This window comes from Neopsephotus bourkii, unplaced genomic scaffold (genome assembly GCF_033783945.1).
Source record: "Neopsephotus bourkii isolate Nb327-2 ecotype Australia unplaced genomic scaffold, CSIRO-AGI_Nbou_v1 NB_107, whole genome shotgun sequence".
Classification (NCBI taxonomy): Eukaryota; Metazoa; Chordata; class Aves; order Psittaciformes; family Psittacidae; genus Neopsephotus; species Neopsephotus bourkii.
This window is the reverse complement of record NW_026900624.1, coordinates 9,000,374-9,019,066: the sequence shown is the minus strand read 5'-3', so window position 1 is coordinate 9,019,066 and position 18,693 is coordinate 9,000,374. Positions and strand designations below refer to the sequence as shown.

The 18,693-nt window shown below is 51.7% G+C and overlaps 1 protein-coding gene and 1 long non-coding RNA gene across 2 annotated transcripts; one reads left to right on the top strand and one right to left on the bottom strand.

Annotated features, from left to right (window-relative positions):
- The first annotated feature begins 461 nt into the window (after positions 1-461).
- On the top strand, positions 462-5,865 carry LOC133215711 (uncharacterized). Its single transcript, XR_009726473.1, has 2 exons — positions 462-666; positions 5,231-5,865. It is a non-coding gene; the product is annotated as an uncharacterized LOC133215711 (long non-coding RNA).
- On the bottom strand, positions 4,793-9,075 carry BHLHE41 (basic helix-loop-helix family member e41). Its single transcript, XM_061359855.1, has 5 exons — positions 8,708-9,075; positions 8,416-8,479; positions 8,032-8,139; positions 7,676-7,787; positions 4,793-7,564 (listed from the first exon to the last, which is right to left on the bottom strand). Exons 1-5 carry the CDS (start codon positions 8,767-8,769, stop codon positions 6,537-6,539), a joined length of 1,374 nt encoding a protein of 457 aa, XP_061215839.1. The 5' UTR covers positions 8,770-9,075; the 3' UTR covers positions 4,793-6,536.
- Between the last annotated feature and the right edge of the window lie 9,618 nt (positions 9,076-18,693).

The following is an 18,693-nucleotide window of genomic DNA, read 5'->3' as shown; positions in this document are numbered from 1 at the left end:
TGGCCCGGGGGTTCCGAGTGAAACTGCACCAGGTTCGGGTAAGCCCTCAACCAGTGGACGTTTCCCCCACTCCGGAACAGCGGCGCTTTCCCGGCCGTGCCTACCGCACCCTGGGGCTGGCTGAGGCCGAGGGAAGCCAGGGCCCGCGGGGCAGCGCCTGGCTGGGAGCCGCGGCCGGTGCCGCTTGAGGTAATGCCCGCAGCCCAACGGCTGCCCCGGCCGGCGGGGGCGGGGCCGCGAGCCAGCGCCGTTGCCAAGCGACCGCCGCAGCTCCGCCGGCCCCTCCCCTCCGCGCGCTCTCCTCCCCGAGCCTGCGCGGCCTGCGCGCACGTGCCGGGCAGCGTGCGCTGCGTCACGTGGGCGCGCGCGTGACGACCGTTGGCTGCCTCAGGGGCGGCCGCGCGCTTTGGGCTGTGGTACCGCCCCGTCCGTGCCCGCTCTGTGCCATCCCGAGGGGCGGGCACACCTCCAGGCAGGTCTGATGCTTTCCTTCCGCGGCAAAACCGCTGTCACCGGGCTTCTGGGGGCCTGCGTGAAGCTCTAAAGGGAATGCAGACAAAATAACCCAAGTGACCTCTTTATCTCCTTAGGGTCCGTGCCTGTGTCTCCCAGAATTGCTGTCCAGCACTAACGCGTCTGTACGAGCACTGGCTTTTAAAAGCAGAGGTAGGTGCGCAGGCAGCTGTAGTTTCACCTGCCATCTGCAGAAATGCTGATTAGTCCTGTAAACACCTCAAAAACAACCCCTGAAAAACCCAAGACATTTTGTTTCTCTGACTGTTAGTACTGCAAATGCATTTGAAGATCTGGCTGCTAGGCAAAGCCTTTTTTTCTGTGCCTCAGGCTGCATTATTGTTGCGAAGTCTGCCCTCAGTGGTGCGATAGTTCCCATTTGGTTTTGAGGGAGATACTCGTATTCCAGCGAACGCGAGAAGCAGATCCTGCAGTTGGAACCTAGGTAAAGGTCTTACAACCTTCACTGGAAGCTGTGATCTCCAAACTACAGAAATAGTGATCAGGGTCACTACTCACAGGATCCAAGCCTGAAGTTGGTTCAGTGGGTTCTAACCAAGTCCAAAGCCCTTGATGCCATAACTAGGACCAAGTGCATCTATATAGATGCGCTTCTTTGCACATAACATTGCATGTGAGCAAAGTTGTGTGCCTGCCTGGCAGCAACTGCAAAGCTGGATTTGTTGGTAAAGTACAGTGAGAACAGAATCTGCTGCAGTATCTGTCAGCTCAGTTGGCTCTGTAGTGCAGGTACAACTCCAAACACACTTGGGGAGCCAGTTTTCTGCTGAGTAAGAAGGTGCCATATTTACATAATTCTTTTCCTTAGGTGGTTCTTTAGAAATTGCTCAGTTTTGAGACTGGCTTGACCACAGAAAAACAAGCCCAACCAACAGGCCTTTGGAAAGGCCAGAGAAAGAGCTTTCCCCAGCCCCATGGCCCAGTAGGGCTGCCTGGAATCACAGTCCCTACTTTCCAAACCATGAGGTCACATCTTCCCACCAGCCACCCTGGGATGTATCGGGAATGCCAGGCAGGGAGAGGCATGCCTGTGCCCCAGGAAAGGGCAGAGGTGGCAGCAGCAGGTATGTTGCCACTGGGTGCCCCTGAGTTCAGAGGCAGAACAACTTCTGCTGCTTGGCCCAGGGCAGGGCAGCTTTGGGCAGGCAGCATCACTGCTGTCACTGAGGCTGTGGTGAGTTTAGCGTTTGTGAGAGATGGCAACCCAGAGACTGAAACGCTGTAGCCATGGGAAGGATGCAGAGGGAAAAGTGACAGTGGCAGCTCAGCTTTGCTCACATCCAGCCCTCACGTGTCTAGGACCTGCACAGCCGCTGTTAGTGGCAGGTGAACCGCTGTTAGTGGCAGGTGAGCCACTGGCTTTTCTCTGCTGCTTTGCAGTGAGCTACTCTGAGGCTGCAGTATAACCAGAGATAACCACTTAATAGAGATTCAGACTTTCTTGAGTGCAACCAGCAGTAAAAAATCCAGCTGTGGTTGGTTTGCTTGTTTTGTGTGTTTGTTTTTTTTTTTCTTTTGTGGAGAGGAAGTCTGGCATTTTTGTTACTTCATTAGAATCACAGAATGGGTTGGGTTGGAAGGGACGTTAAATATTATCTAGTTCCAACCCCCTGCCATGGGCAGGCACACCTTCCACTAGACCAGGATGCTTTCCTTGAGGTCATACTTTCATGTTCATTTCTGCAACTAGCAAGCAGAAAACTTGTTAAAGGCAATGGTGATCACATGATTCCAGGAGCTGATGTTTGAGAGGAAATGGAAATACCGTGTGAGACCTAGGGTAGGGGACAGACTATAAATTTGCCAGTGCCGAAATGTACATTGTGCACAATCTCCAGGGTTGCTGGATGTCATTCAGTCTTCCCTGGCTAAAGGTGAAAATTAAACAATCCCCAAAACGTAGACTTAGGGCCTACTCCAAAGCCCATTACTCAAGAAAAGGACTCCCACTGACTTAATTGGTAGGTCAGGCTTTTCTTAATGGGACTGATGATCAGTTTGAGTTCATATATGTGGTCCTTCCAAACATAAAACTTCCATGACCTTTAGTGGGAGGTACCTGATATTATCTTCCATTGGCTTAACAACCTCAACTGTGTTTATTTAATGCACTGTAATGGAGCCTTTCATGTCACTATAATATACTGGATAAATAAGATCTGTTTTCAAAGTTTATCGCTTAAGAAAATACATTTTACCAGCTTACATCCTTTGTCTTGTGGTTATGAGAAAATAAGCATACTAAAGTGTATATAGTAAATGTAGCACCCAGTCCTGCATGCTTAGCACTTGGGAAGTGCAGACAAAGGCCCATATATCATACAGTTATAGAAAGCAGGTAAGAAATAAGCTTTGATAATACATATTTGTACATAGGTAAATGTATATTTAAACCTGTCAGGTTCTTGTCCAGTGTTTGTATGATTGGGGTTTTTTAACCTTGGGAAAATATGAAATGTATTTCATATATAATTTGACTTAGGTGCCAAAGGGATTTGAGGATTTAATAATTAAAGCTGACACTAGGGTTCCTCCTGTCAGTCGCCTTTGCCTACAGCAACAGTGGGTTATCAGCCTCAACTACAAACCTTTCTTTCACATGTTTGCTTTTGCTAGGCATTAGGATTATCTGAGCACACATATTTTGTCTTTATGTTTTATGTGATAAAAATTAATAGACTCCACTGATGGGGCAATTTGGCGTGAAGTCATTGGGTATGTTTTGATTCAAGGACTGCTAAAAATAAGCTTTCCTGTTATTGTACTTGGAAAATAACTGAATTTGATAAAACCCTGTGAGGATCTAGGTTTAGAAGGATGGAAATTTGAAAAAAGCATAAAGACTGGCCCATGCCCAGGTTTCAAACAACCCAAGTGTTCGTGATGGGTATGATTCTTTTGAAAAGTCCTCATGGCTCCACCCTTTCTGGGTGCATAGTAAACTGGTAAGAAGGGCTTCCTTCATGCACAGTAAGGCAAATCCCCTCCCCTGGCATGAGGAGTTGGAGTGTATGAGCATGTACATCCCTGTGTAACTCTGGCCACGTAACAGATGTTGAGCTGTTTAAGTATGCAGGTCAAAGTGAGGTGGTTGGCAAGATACCGAGCTGAAGGGCTGAAGCCAGTTCACTTTCTTTCCTGCAATAGCACGAGGTGCAGAGTGGGATTCAATGACAACTGCAGTCAGACAGCTTTTTCATTACCTTTAGTAAGCTTTGACTTCAGCCCATGAACAGTTGGCTTCAGCGGGTATCCTGATGGAATGTAGTGGCCTTTGGTCCCTCAGCATCATTTTCTGGAAAAAGCACTGCTATCTGTCCTCTGGTATTTGTACAGACAGTCTGCCTGTGTCTCTGTCTAACAGGAGTTAATTTTACTATAGCTTCCTTATGAAAAGACGTATACCTATTTCTTAGTAATCTCACTTGAACAGTTTTAAAGGAGCGCTTATTTTTCACCCGATTTAGAATCCCTCCTCTATTTTAAAGGACTGCTGAAATCAACACGAGTCTTTTAAGAGTTTTCTATTACTTTCGCGCTCCAACTTCATTCCGTGTGCACGTAGAGTCATTGGTATTGAAGAACCGGCAGAGGGAGCATGAAACGCTTCCTTTTGTGTTGCGCTCTTACATAAACATTGGCTACTGTTTGAGGGTTTCCTTAATTTTATTTCGCTGGAGCAGGAAGAAATTTTGAGAGGAGAGGTGATGCGGCTTAGATATTAAATCCGTGGAAGTCTTTCGGGTGCTGCACTTCCATGCGATGAATTACTTGCCTGTTTCCACCACTCTCTTCCCCCTCCTGCTTGCTCCCTTCCTCCCCCTCCAAATGTTCAGTTTTCGTTGAGGGTTTCCAAGCTGGGACATATATCATTCCTCCAGAGCTGATGATACGTCATTAGATTGTCAGGCAAATTGTGAAGTTTGCGCATGGTGAACAAAGATAGCTCCTGTGCAGCACCAGGGCTGTGAAGTATTCATTGTAAAGATTATTATTTTGCAAAAAGAAGAGGAGAAAAGTAGATGTCAGGAAGAAACATGCATGTTCCACAGTCATGCTTTACGCTTTGTGAAACGCACATACCTGCAAACAGAGTTTGCCAAAGGGAGTTAAGGGAAAGCAAGGAAACCCAAACATAGATTAAAAATGTGAAAAGTCATTAAAACAATTTTCATCGGCCACACAATCATATGTTTTGATGCTCAGTGCACCCATTATCATGTCTTATCATTAGATTTTTAATTAGAAGACAACCCCATTTTGTGTATTAAAGTTTTTATTCCTTAGTAAGAATTTTTTTTTTTTTAATCACAAAATAGTGTGGAAATATTTAGATAATAGAATTCATGGAGTGCTGGAAAATACTGAATATAAAGATTGATTTCTAATATATCACATACTAAACTGTTCTAAACCAGCTGGTTTCTTGCAGACAGGATTTATTTTTTTTTTTAATAATTTAAGACAGCATAAGCTTGTATCAAGCATAAGCATTGTAACAAAAGTGCAACTTTTTCAGCAAACCCTCCCCAGAAAAGTTTTTAACTCAAAATATCATTAACACATATTTTCTCCCTACAAAAATAGCATGTCAGACATCATTAATTGAATGTATTAACAACTTATTTACACACAGCCACTCTGTAGGCCAGTAAGAGGGTATTTTTTTTTTTTTTTTTTTACGTTGTTTAAACAGCGTTTGAGGCAAAACAGTAGCAACAGCAGCAGCGGATGCACCAAACAGACGGACAGAGCCCGCACGGACGGACGGATGGACGCGCGCTCACGCCTCGCCAGGCTGTCATGTCTCACCTCTTACGTAACATTCAAGTGAGATTTCTCACAGTGCTACCTTGGCAACAAACTAAAAATATCTAGGCAAGGTCTTGGTTTAAGCCTTCTTCTAAAAGCTTTATCCGTGTGATTATCTGGCAGTCTGGTTTGTCTCCGGGAAGGGAACAGCGGCATTTGAGCACAGGATGAAGGGGAGAACCCACTTGGGAAACTTACCCCAACTGGTCTAATCGTTTCTGATTGCACAGTGAGGTTACCTACGGCCTCCGCTTTGTGACCCTCGGATTTAGGATAAAGTGAGTGAGGAGTAGTTCAGGCTGAGGAGTTGCTCTGTGTTTTCTTGAAGGGGAGAAAGAGGAGGGGGGATATTTTTTGTAGCTCAGTGCAGAAACATTCATTTCATACAGCAAGGTTCGGGGGGAAATCTCTCGGGGACATAATTAAATAAAGAGAGGGTGAGAACAAATGCACTTGCCACACCTGTATACCTTAGCTGAAAAGAAATAATAATTATAAAATAAACACAAGGTTACATAATGGGTCTGCCCCTCCTTCCCTTGCACACCCAAAACTCGCCGGAGCCAGCGGCAGCCCCGGGTGCTCAAGGCACTGCAGGTTCGGGCTCGGAGTGCTGCCGTCTCTCTGCGCTCCTCCTCTCAGTAAAGTGCTAGCGCGGGTGCGGGGGCCTGCCCTCCTCCCTTCCTTCCATCGCCTCGCTTTGCCCCGCCCGCACCCCAAACCCACCCGGGGCTCCCGGGCCGCGAGTGCAAGTTCCTATGAACCCATTGCAAATAAGGTGCAACATTTAAGTTACCGTAGAAAGAGAGAGAGAGAAAAAAAAAAGTATCCTTACTATTTCTTCTTTTTTTTTTTCTTGTTTTTCCTTATTTGTGCATGTATAAAGCCAAACATTAAAAAAATACTGAGTAGCAAATTTTCTCCTTGACGGTGCTCTGCGGGGCACCGAGGCTCCCCTCGAGGCGGCCGCTCCCCGGGCCGGGCCCCGCCATCCCGCAACCACCAGCTCCCGGCTCGGCTCGGCGGGGCCCCGGCTACCCCTTACAGATGCTGCCCTGCCCTCCATAGGAAACCAGGGGCGCAGGTGCCGGCCCGACGGCCCCTCCCCGCCCCGCGGCGGGGCGGCCAGTCCGAGGGGAGGGCAGCGGCGGCGGGGAGCCGGCCCGTGGGAGCTCCCGGCCTGCGGCGTCTCAGGGGCCCTCGGCACCGGGCTCCTCAGCAGTGGCGGTATCAGCCTCCTCGCCGGGCTCGGCGGCGGACATCCCGGCGGCGGCGGCAGCGAAGGGGTGCGGGAGGTGGGGAGCCGGGGGCAGCCCGGCGGCGGCCACTTTCTCGGAGGGGCCGAGCACGGAGGAGAGGCAGGGGAAGGAGGAGGCGGCGGCAGCGGCCGCGGCGGCAGCGGCCTGGGCCGGGATGCCAGGGTAGAGGAGCGGGATGGGGGCTGCGGGGTAGAGATACTTCTCCAGGCTGCCTTTATCCAGGAAGGGCTGCATGTAGGCTGCGGCGGCAGAGGGGGAGATGAAGTAGAAGGGTAAGCAGAAAGGGGCCGCAGCCGGCTGTCCGAAGGGGACCCCGCCACCGCCCGCCCCCAGGGCCATCAGCGAGCCCAGCAGTGCGGCGTCGGGTCTCACCAGCGCTGCTGCCGCCGCTGCTGCCGCCGCAGCCGCCTCGGCTTCCCGCGCCGCCAGCCCCGGCGGGGTGGGCATGGGGCTGCCGCCGCGGTCCAGCTTCAGGCGCTTGGGCGCGGGGGGAGCCTCCTCCCCCGACGGTTCCTGCTTGATGGCCAGGGCGGGCAGCGCGCCCCCGGCAGCCGCAGGGCCGCGCTCGGCGCGCGCCTCGCCCTCCCCGCCGTAGCCGCTGTCCGTGTCCGTGTCGGTCTCAGCGCTGAGCTCGGCGGCGTGAGTCCGCTGGATGACGGGCACGCAGTTAGCCTGGCCCTCCGGCTTGTGGCCCGGCGCGCAGGGGGGGGCGGGCGTGGAGGAAGAGGAGGAGGATCCCTTGCAGAGGGGGCCTGACGGCGGGGAAAGGAGTTGGGGGCCGGGGAGGAACTGCGACGAAATGGAGTGCAGGTGGCCGAGGAGTTGGGCGCATCGCTGCTCACGGGGGGTCCAGCTCTCGAAGCGGGAGAGGTACTGCAGTACTTCCTTGGCGCACGTCTGAAAGCCCGAGTGGAAGGCGTCCAGGTCGGCCTGCACGGGGGACTTCATGGACCGTTCCCCTGCGGGGAACACCGAGAGGGGACAGCGTTTGCCCACGGCTCCACCGTGGGGTGCCTCGTTCGTCGCCTTCCCCTCACCCCCCCCGTCCGCTCCCGGTGCCCCCCGCTTACCATTCTGCAGAGCAATGATCTTCTGGTGCTGCTGCTCCGTTAAGGCTGTTAACGCTTTCAAGTGTTTCAAAGTCAATTCCAGCACCACCGCTTTCTCCAGATGTCCCAGCGTCTGCAAAGGCAAAGGAAGGGGGCAGCTTGGCTGGCTAACTCCCGGCATGCTGTGGCCACTGCCAAACGCCCGGCCGCCTCTGTAACTTGGGGAAACTGGTCCCCGAGGGGCCAGTTACGGGCAGGCAGGCAGGCAAACGGGCAGGCAACACGGTGTCCCGTAGCCCGATGCCCCTCGGGCTGTGCAGCGGGCAGGCTGCCGGAGCCTGCATCTGCATATACATCTACGCCCCTCTGCACCTTACCGTCAATTTCAGATGCTCAGGCAGTAAATCCTTCAGCTGGGCAATGCATTCGTTAATCCTGTCTCGCCTCTTCTTTTCTATCAGTCTATGTGGCAGTTTGTATGTTTCCTAATTAGCAAAATCCGGAAAAGCCAGGCGTTAGACAGAGTCCCTTGGAACGCCGACCAAAACCAAAACAAATGTCACGCCGACCACATGCCGCGCAAATTATCACCAAGGCACCGCTCTCCCAGCTGTGCCAGCTCGCTCGGAAACCCGCTTGTACTTCGTGGGGGAGGAAGTTAAAGCGGAGCCGTCCGGGGATGCTCCTGGGGGTGCAGCTGCGCCGTGAAATTTAGCGACCCCCAAATAAGCGCTCGAGTGCGAACAACCACAGAAACTTACCTTGCTCTCGTCCCTCTTCACGCCTCTTTTGGGTTTGCACATATACAGGGAAGGGTAGTCCAGCCTGGAGAGAAACACAAAGATCCGGCATCGGCAATAGCCAGGACTAGAGAGAGGGCAAGGCAGACGGAGGGCCGGGGATCGGGCAGGGGATGGCCGAGAGGACGCAGAGGGAGGCTATCCCCGCGCACCGCCGGGCAGACGGCTCTGCTTCCAGCGCCTCACAGCACTTTCTGCAGGGGACGAAACGCCGTAGAGCCCAGGAGCCGGAGGTGCTGCCCTGGCTCCTTACCCTATAAAATCCCTGTGCTCCAGTAACTGCCGCTCCGGCAAGCGGGAGATTCCTTCATCCATGTCTGGCAGCGGCTGACGTTTCGTCGCTGCTTTTGATGGAGCCGGCGGGATGCTGAGATTAGTCCGTGGAGATCCGCGAGCGACGCTGCGCACATGCAGCCTCCGTTCCCCCCTTCTCCCGTGCAGTGGCGAAAGTGTGCGGCGGCTCGTCCCCGTTCCCCCCCCTTCCCCTCCTCTGCCTCCGCCGCTGCCGCTCCCCCTGCCCGCCTCGCTCCCGCTCCCCGCGCACCCGCCCGCAGCACACGCGAGGTTGCACCCGCTGCCGCGGGGCACGCGCGCCGACAGCCAGCCCCGCACACGGCTCACGTGCGGCGGGCGCCGGGCGGGGGGCGGGACCGGGGCGGGGGGAAGGGAAGCGGTGGCGGGGGGGGCTGGGGGGGATGTCCCCGCCGGCGGCCCAGGGTCCGCCCTGCCAGACACCGGCTTTCCCCCGTGTTACTGCTGTTGCTGTCATCATCCTTGCCGTAGTTATTACTACTTGTGCCCTCATTAATGTTCGTAATTTTATTATCATTATTGTAATTTTATCATTTTACTTGGGGAGGAGAAGCCGCCCGTGGAAAACGTGCCCACCGGGGGGGGGGGGGGTGGGGTGGGTTGGGAGATCGAGCCCCTCTCGTCGGAGAAGAGGAGTAGGTAGTGGGGGCGGATAGGGCGTCACGTCTGGTGTACGTCGTATGTACATTTGAGGGTGCGTGAGCACAACCAGGCGCACACGCGTAGTTGTTTTGCGGTGCCGCAGCTCGCCCTCCGGTGATACCGCTCAGTAGACCTTTGGACGGGAGACGGGTCCGCCTGCAACGCCAGACCGCGGCAACACCGCTTCTTATATGCGTACAGATACATATATATACATATACACCAATATGTATATGCCCATATATATATGTGTGTATCTACCTAAAACAAACGCTATCTGTACGCTGACGCTGCCTTCCTGACAGGCAGCCCGCATCGCCGCGGTGACATTGGGAGCCGATTTGCACCGGTGCAGCGTGACCGCCCGCGGCAGTCCCGGGACGGGGCGGAGCGGGAGCCCCCCCTCCCGCCGCTCTCCCCCTCCGCGCGGTCCTCGCACCGACAGCCGCCTCCCTAATCCCGTCTCACACTGGTACGAGCACAGGGCCGGCAACGTGACCCGACCTGCTGCCACATCACTGCCGCCGGCAGCAACGGGCGGCCCCGCCCCGCCCCCCCCCGCGCCCCATAGGCACCGGCACACGGCGGCACCGGGCACCCCCTCCTAGCTCGGGCTACGGGGCACCGTGCCCCTCCAGCCTCACACTCCCCTCCCTTTGCCGGGCAGCGCGGCAGGACGCCGCGGACCCCCCAGCGGAAGGTGGGGGGTGCTGCTGCCCCGGGGAAATGGGGTGCTCTTCCCGTGCCCCGGGAAGAGGCGCTGTATGTGTCCCTGCGTGCGCGCTGTGTTTGTGTGCACGCCGGCGCCGCATGTGCGGCCCTGCAACGTGCGGGGTGTGCAGGGGGGGGGGCCGGGGAGGGGGGGGATATGCGGGGTGTGCAGAGGACCCGTCCCACGTGCTATGCGGGGGGAGATAAGACACACACACACCACCTCACCCCCCCCCCCCCCCCCCCGACATCTTCCCCTTCCTGCCCCTTATTCCCAGACACAGGGACGGGCAGGCGGCTTTCTCTCCGGTATTCCCGGGGGGAAGTGTCAGCAGCAGAGGAGATCCATGGCGATGATGTGTTTATCCCCCCTTTCGCACCAGCCCTGGCCGCCTGCCTTTCGTTTGGTTAAGCTTCTCGCTCTCCCTCCTTCGCTCCCTCCCTTCGGCTTCGGCTCTTGGAGGTGCGGGACCCCCAAACGCGGGGTGCGCTCAGGAGAGGGGCAGTTTAGGGCTCCCACAGCACGTGGGAGGGAATTAGTCCAAAAGCATGCCCCCGCCAGCCAAAAGAGAAAAAGATCCGCGTCATTCCTTCCTAACGATGGTGCTTTACAGGTAATCTTACCGGGAGCGTAACTCGTGATTTTTAAATGCGGAGGGGCTGCTGAAACTCCACTGCCCCGCTGTGAAGTGCAAATGAGGTTTTAGGAGCAGCAAAGGCTCTGATAAGGTGTTGGAGGCTCCTGCTTGGCAGGCAAGCGAGTGGCACTGAAGGCTGGTATAGCCTTTTTCCCTGTTATAACCTGATGGTATCTTCACACTGTCAGTGCAAATAAACTGGGGGCTAAAAATAACCAACATAAATGTATAACGCATGTCCATATGTTATATTTGGGAATGGCAGGAGAAGAGGCTTGTGGACTACTGCAGGGGTTGTTGGGAGAGTCTGCTCCTGGTGGGAAAAACGAACTGTTAGATAGGCTGGACTGTATGGACCTGTTCCCACAGGAAGGGCGATTGCCGGGTGGTGTTGGTAGCTCAAGTTAGGCATCTATGTTGGACATCTAAGGTGGAGCTACAAGCTGTCTTGCTAGGCAATGGAGAGAAACAACCACCTTCAGCATGGAATCCCTCTCTTTCTGACTTGGACTGGTCTTTGAGAAAAGCATCAAGAAAACTGGAGGCACAGTCCAAATAAAAGAAGGAGCTTAACTCTGAGATAAATCACATGGAGACCTTTTTGGGGAGTGCTGACTCAAAGGGAGCTTGAACTCTGACAGAAAAGACCATTTTCTTTAGTTGATTCCTCCCATGGGCAGCAAAGCAAGGCTTTGTGTGGTTTCTGTGACTAATACAGGGGTGGGGAGATGGGGGTGAGCATTTCTGGAGCACCTTCTTGTGGGGCACCTGGATCATTTCTGGACCATCTTTGCCAGTTCTGTCCTCTCAGGAACAACCTGCAAACCTTCAAATTATGGAAACAATGCCCAGAGTGAGACTCGTCCTCTAGGAGGAGAAGTCCTAATTGTGGGATTCCTCTGGAACCAATTGGGAATGGAAATCAAAGATGAGCAAAGGATGCAAAACGTGAGCCGAGACAGCTGGAGACTTTGTAAAAGGAGTTCAAGCAACATCTGGAAACTTCTAAGAGAGGTTTATAAGAGGTCACCTGCAGACAAGGATAAAAAGCTTCAGTGTCAAGGGAGAATGCAAAATTCTCCTGGAAGATTCCCAGTTTAAAATGGCAAGATGGATCAAAGACATGATCGGCAGCATGACTGTCATGGAAAAGAATGCTTTCCAGAAAATAGGAGGCACAAGAAACCTTTGGCCAATTTACAAGCCAAGATGAACCACACCAAAGAGTTAAGAAACTGAAAAAAAAAGATCACTCGGAAAAGGAAATCAAAAGCTTGCAGGTCACCGCAGGAAAAAACAGCCTTGTGCTGTAGACAAGGGCTAGCCAGAACACCGCCTACTACCAAACACTCACCACCATTTTCAGTCTGCAGGAGGAAGGAATCAAACTGACTATCCCAGCTGAGTAAGTGCAAAACCCACGGTCTTTGAGGAGAATACCTTTGGGAGTGTTATTCAACTCAGTCCATAACCACAACGTAAGGAAATGGCTCTGAAATAGGGCACCTAGGAGGCAACTTGATGGGTTCAGCTCTTACGGCAGACAGTACTTGCCTTCTGGATAAAGGATTAAATTATCTAGGCTGGCTATATGACTAGAATCAACCATCAAATTAGAGAGAGCTGGTCAGCAACATACTACAAAGTGAGGGACAAAGAGAGTTCAGCTGAAGGACCTGGATCATTTTAGTTGAATAACAGAGATATTACTGAAGATTTCCAGGGTAAATTGGACATTGACTATTAATAGATTTTCAATTATGGGATGACCGAATTGAGACCAGGGGAAAAGAATGAAGCAAGAGCACGTAAAAACCTGAGCTGGGTCAGAAAAAAGGTCCAGCTGCCCCAGAGTCCAGCAGGAGATGCCTCGGGAGGAGCAGACAAACAGAGCATGCATGTAATGAGTGCCCTCCAGGCCAGTCTCCCAGGTCCTGGTGTCCTGTGGTGCAGAAACTTCCTGAGCCAGAAACGATATCTCTGTGTTTAATGAGAAGCCAAAGACACCATGAGAGGCAGAGGAATTTGCCAAGGTGCTTAAATCATGAGCTGCAGCAGAGCATTGGGCCAGGAAGCAGACTCTGGTGAGAAGCTGGTCAGTCACCAGGAGGCCTGTCAGCACAGCTCTGTGGCTAATGCAGAAAGAAGAAAAGAGAACTTTCTATTTTAGAGAGTGCCACACTCACCCAATGTATGTAAAACATACATTAAAAAGAGAGACAGTGGCCATGCAAAAATGCAGCTGAATTCAGAAGCAGAAATAAAATAAGCTGACTGTGGGAAGGTGGGGACGTGCAACAAAGCCTTTGCAGTGTTGTAAAATGGGGAAATGGAGGTAGGTCCAGCTTGGGGGGTGCAGAGTCAGGGCCTCATTTTTGTGCAGGACTGTTACAAAAGCCTTACAAGGGAGGCATTGGTCACAGAGGCCATGTGTGAGTGATATTGAAAGAGATGGCCCAAAGTCTACCAGAGCAGCCAAGCTAGACCAGCACTTGGGCTGAGCTAATCAGCTTGAAATGGATAGTGGTGACAGGAGAGCTCCGATGTTTCTAAACCTGAGAATGTCAGACTGGTGAAACAGAGGCACTGGAGCAAAAAGCGTGATGTTGTCCTCAGTGTCCCACGTCTGTAACTGTGTGATAAACACCAGGAGCTGTGCCTTACTCTGTCAGTTTAGAAATACCCTTTAAAGCTGTGTTTCAAGTGAAGTAAATTATTTGTGGGTAACTGGTCTGCAATGAAAAGCTGTCCTGCTTCTCAGGACAGTAAAAAATAAAGGTGGCTCCACTCCCAGCTCACTTCCAGCCCTGACTGATGAGGGGGTCTGAAACCTGCCTGGAAACCTGGGACCCTCATAGATTCTTAACCAACAACTCAGTCAGATGTTGTGGAGGTGAAATAGAAATGATCTCCATCTGCTTGCTGGATGTTTTCCAGGAGCAGCAACCAGGAACAAATAAAACAACCTTCCCTGTAGGTCTCTGCTCTGAAGTCACTGGAAAGCAGCTGAATCTGTGAATGAAAATGCCTTGGATGATACCAGTGGGTGCATTTTGGTCGTTCAGAATAGATCTGTATACTGACAGGCAGAAGTGGACCTGAAAGATGGAGAAGATTGTTTCTCAGCAAAGTCCAATCTAAGTGATGGTCAGGGTTTGCATAATGCACCAGCTCCACTGGAGAGGCCGGTGGGGAAGGTTGGGCAGACCATGCCAGCAGAAGGCCTTGAGTGGCCTCAGCATTTCCAGACATCTGTTGTTCTTTGGATATTTATGGGTGCATGCCAAGACCTTTGAACAAGAAGCGGTAGGTGCAGTTGCACATGGCTTGTGATAAGTTCAAGGCTGACAGTCTATAACTGGTCCCAAAGGAAAGGGAGCAGTTTCAAAAGCAGGTAACCTATGCCTCCTACACTACTGGAGATGGGGAATTTCCACTGAAAGAAACAAAACTGAGACTGCATGGAGCTGGCCTTATCCCCAGGCACTCGCAGAGGTGTAGGTCCGTAGGACTCTGCTCCTATTACAGAAGGTTTGTTTGTAGATTTGCTAACATTGCAAAACCTTGCACAGGCAAGGTGACAGAGGGAGAGCCTTTCAGTGGCCAACAGAATGAGATTTAGCAGTTTCAACTACTGCAATTCCTGCCAGTAGTTAGATTTACTGATAAGTTTTGTTGGTATTTGCACTACCAGGAACACTAGAGTAAGGAAAGGCCATGCATCCTTGCAATAGCTCACTCCATGGGCCTAGGAATTCCAAATGCAATTTGCCTAAGTATTAAGGAAAGTGGCCGTTTTGCAATTGCACAGTTAACTACATGTCTGGGAGTGAATGGAGTAGCAGCGATGCCTACTACTACAGTCCAGGCAGCAGCTTTGGGGAGCAGTGCAAACAATGTCATGGGTGCAAAATGGAAGAGATGATTCTCCAAGGGGATGAATGCAGAGAAGGAGGTGCTTGTTTCATCTCTTAAAACTTGCAGATGTGAAAATGCCTCTAGTTCATCCAAGAGAATGGGAAGGGCAATGCCAGGGAGGGAGTGTAGCCTCCTGAGCCCATTCACACCAGAAGGTGCATCACAGAAAGGATCCCAGTAAGATATGACTTGAAAATGAGGTGGGAAATTCAATTGTCTTGGAATGAGATATACCTTTGGCACACAATGAATTCTATATTTGGAATATCAAGGGAAAAACGTTCTGGTCATGGTGGGAAAAGTTGGGATTAAGGGTGAAATACTTCATGAAAGTTATAGTGCATGGAAGCGACCTGTAGAGCACCTTGTTAGTTGACATCTGGACCAGGAAGTTCTGAGATTATTAGTTCGAAGCTGGCAAATGTTTTGAACAGTGCTGGTTTTCTGTACATTCCCAAAAAACCTTAGCTAAGCTAAAGGAAAAATCCTATTGGGTAAGATTCAGGAAGGATGTAGAAAATGTGTGCAGGAGATGAATGCCTCTATTGCAAATAACAGTCTCACAGAAACACAGGGAGCCGGCATGAAATATCTGTCAGAGTAATTTCATTAATGGGCTACATTGCCTGATGTTGTTGGGTTTCTGTCTGAAGCAGATTCTGGGAGCTGCAGACTATTTCACAAAATGCCCTGAAGCTTGTCTGTTAGGACACTAGTGCCAGATGTCCGAGTGAAAGACGTCCTCTCCCTCCAAGTCCTAGGAGGTATGGGAGTATTGCACAAAGCTCAAGGGAGAAACACTGAATCCAGAACATTTCAGCAGATCTGTGAGGTGGTTGGGATCCCTAAAACATCTCCATGTGACCACAGCCTGAAGGGCTGAGGGGTGTTTTTTTGCATACTCTTCCAGTCAACTGGTTTGCTCCTCAGAACTGCATCAAGGGGCAACACCCAGCAGATTCCCGTCCTTTTGAAGACCTCAGGAGTAGCAAAGCACTTCCTCACAATTTTGGTGAAAAGCTAAGGACTTCTGCATGCCTTTTTGTGGAGTTTCGGGAAAAGAACAAAGGTTTGGATCATGCATAGAAGCACATGTTTGTTTGGCCGGGGCTTTTTTTTTTCTTTATTTTTTAAAGTGGAAATCTGGGATATTTTACAGTCTTAGAAAAAGCAGAATGAGAATCTTAAGGATAAACCTAGAGGAATACTGTGGTACTTGTTGTATAAGGGCATACAGTCCTGACCTGCATATTCATGTATGTGTACTCTGGTATACAGAGTACAGTGGGGTCCTGAAACAAAATCCCATGCTATCGCGAGGCTGATTAGAACATGCACTAGGGGAAAACATGATGGGGAAACAAAACTTCAGGATTTTGCTCTTTCTCTTCTCTTCCCTTATTGCAAATGTAGCTGTGAGAAGCCAAGGCAAGGCTGGAGAAGCTGAAGCGCAAATCCCCTTCCTCCCCGCTGGCATCAAATGGGCAGACATTTGCAGGCAGGCTGCAAGCACACTGAATGCACCTTGAGAGCACTGTGAACAGCTGCTTGGGAGGGAATGAAGGAGCACAAAATGATGAGAAAAGGGAGTACAAATATTTTGGATTAGCAATGGGAAAATACCTTACAGAAGCGTACTGTGTAATTACAGATAAGTAAGAACGTGTCATTCATCATTTCTTAAATGATTTCCCCTTGTTCTCTGCATGGTGGGTTTATTAGAGCCTTGTCATTCTGAGCTCCTTCAGGATAAAGGAGGTGCCTGAGCGGGCAGGTGTGGAAGGGGTGATGAGTCCTCCTAAATCAAAGGGTGTAGGACAGGCAGGACAGTCATCCTCCTCTATGAAACAGTAACTGCTCCATCCCAGACACTTGGCTGCAGACAGGTAAGTGCAAAGAAGCTGAGACAGAAGGCAGAGAAAAAGCTCAGTAATCATTTTTGGATACAAGAGCTACTTGCAGCAGTCTGGCTTTGCTCAAAGCAGACCCAGGCTCCTCTTGCATGAGTCCTCCTGGGTTCAAGGCAGAAGAGCCGGGGTTTTTATGAACAAAAACTGTAGTGAGAGACCCTCTAAATTCCTGTTAGGTTTCTCCTCAGAGCTGGGATGATCTTGAAGAACCTGCATTTCTGATTGACCTTTAGGGACAGAAGATACAGCAGTGTTTTTTTCTGTCTCTTTCATCATAGACCATTGTCGTCAGGCCATCCTGCTGTCCTCTTGCTACGATAAGGGTTCGTAAGGGCATACAGGTTTGCAAGTGCTGAGCTTTTTAACTGGAAGGACAGCAGGAGAAATCAGGGAATCTGTGCCTGTCTGCTTCTGTCACCACCCCACATCTACCCAGAGTGTGCAAGCAAGGAGAGACCCTCTGCATTGTATACAGGTACCACTGGACAGGCCCGCCAAACTCTTCGCTGCTGATCAAGGATGGGCACCAAGTGCAGCCAAGACCTGAAACATGAGCATGACAGTACAGAGCTCAGCACAGACACACAGGAAAAATGACAGGCATGTCTGATGATCACTAAAACCTGTTGTCTCAGGGGGAAGGATAAGACAGCCCTTAGACCCATCCTAGCTTGTCAGGAAGTATCTAGGATACCTCTGGACCTTGTACCAACTGGGAAATACTCTCTCAACCACTGTGCCTGTACTCCCTGCTCCCTCCGGGGTGCCCTTTGCTCCTGGGCCAGATGGCAGGGATAGTTGCCTGTGCTGGCAGTGTTTCCTGGGGCATGCAGTGCCACGGGGCACAGGCTCTGAAGCTCTCGTGAATCCTGCTTTGCAGGGTCACTGCCTGCAGTGTTATTCATCTCCCCCTTGTTCTCCCAGGCTGCTGCTGCTGCAGCCCGGGCTGGAGCACCAGCTCTGTGTGGTGCCTGGCTGTGTGCGAGCAGTGGCGGTGGCAGGCCTGGCAAGCCTCCCTTCTTCACAGGGAGATTCTCCTCCTCTCGGATGAGCAGGTTTCCAGACAGCTCCCTTTTATGAGGACGGATTTCAACAAGGCTCTAAAACCCAGCCTCGTTTAACTTGTCTCCCAGTCTTGTCCTCTGTGTCCTGCTGGGGAGGTATTGCATGACCCCCTTTAAGCTGTCGGCAGCCAGGCTTTCAACGTGGCAAGGGGGCCGGGCTGTGTCTGGGCAAATGTTTTCTTTCTGTGGTCAGAAAGCAGGGCTGGGCAAAGGCGCCGTGCCCGAGGCACATCCTGACAATGAGCCCCTGCCCACCCAGGCCACGCTGGGTCCCGATCTCCCACATTGATGGCAGGAACAGTGAGGGTGGCAGAGACCGTGGGTCTGCCCCAGGGGCAGTGCTTCTCCCTCGGGAGCAATGGGGACCTGCCTTGGTGTGGAAGAATGGGGGGGGGGGATGCCAGAAAGAGATCGCAGGGTGTGCCAATGGGATGGGAACATGCTTGTGCCACCCATGCAGCTCACTTCTGAGGCATGCTGGCATCCTTTGTCTCCAATGCGGATGCCCTGTTAAAAGGTGGTGGGCAGCCTGCACATCTCAGCGTGATCACCGGGGACCCCTGCTCTCAGGCAGACATTGCTGAGGTTGTGGATGCATCATTCCCCACACACACATGCACGCACCCCACAGCCATGAAGGTCCAAATCATCTTTTCATAAAAATACCTTACATCTGTTCCCCAAGCACAAACCCACCATGCCTGCATGGCCTTGGCAAAGAGCAGAGACTTAAATCACCAAACCCAAGGCCATGCTTCAGTATGTTCAGCATGTACCTATTAAAGCTCATGATTTTATGTCAGGATTTGGAAAGGTCCATGGTATAATAAGGTCAGTGGTTTTATTTGTCCTTTGCTCCCTTTACTGTTCTGAACAAGGTGTGAGGAGGAAGCAATAGGTCAGAGGGGTGCAGGACTCTTGGAAGCAAAGAGGTGAGCCAGGGAAAGCAGTGGGTGATGCTCATCACACCTCCTAGCATTCAGAGCAGGGTTCAGGTGCATCTCCTCTGTTGTGAGGAGGAGAAGGCGTGCAGACATTCCACTT

Bases quoted from the DNA above. Each gene is read 5' to 3' on its own strand.
- BHLHE41 (XM_061359855.1), bottom strand. From the start codon at position 8,769: ATGGATGAAGGAATCTCCCGCTTGCCGGAGCGGCAGTTACTGGAGCAC. The intron at 8,480-8,707 runs GTAAGGAGCCAG...GTTTCTCTCCAG, and splicing joins GAGCACAGGGATTTTATAGG to GCTGGACTACCCTTCCCTGT. The intron at 8,140-8,415 runs GTAAGTTTCTGT...TTTGCTAATTAG, and splicing joins TGAAGAGGGACGAGAGCAAG to GAAACATACAAACTGCCACA.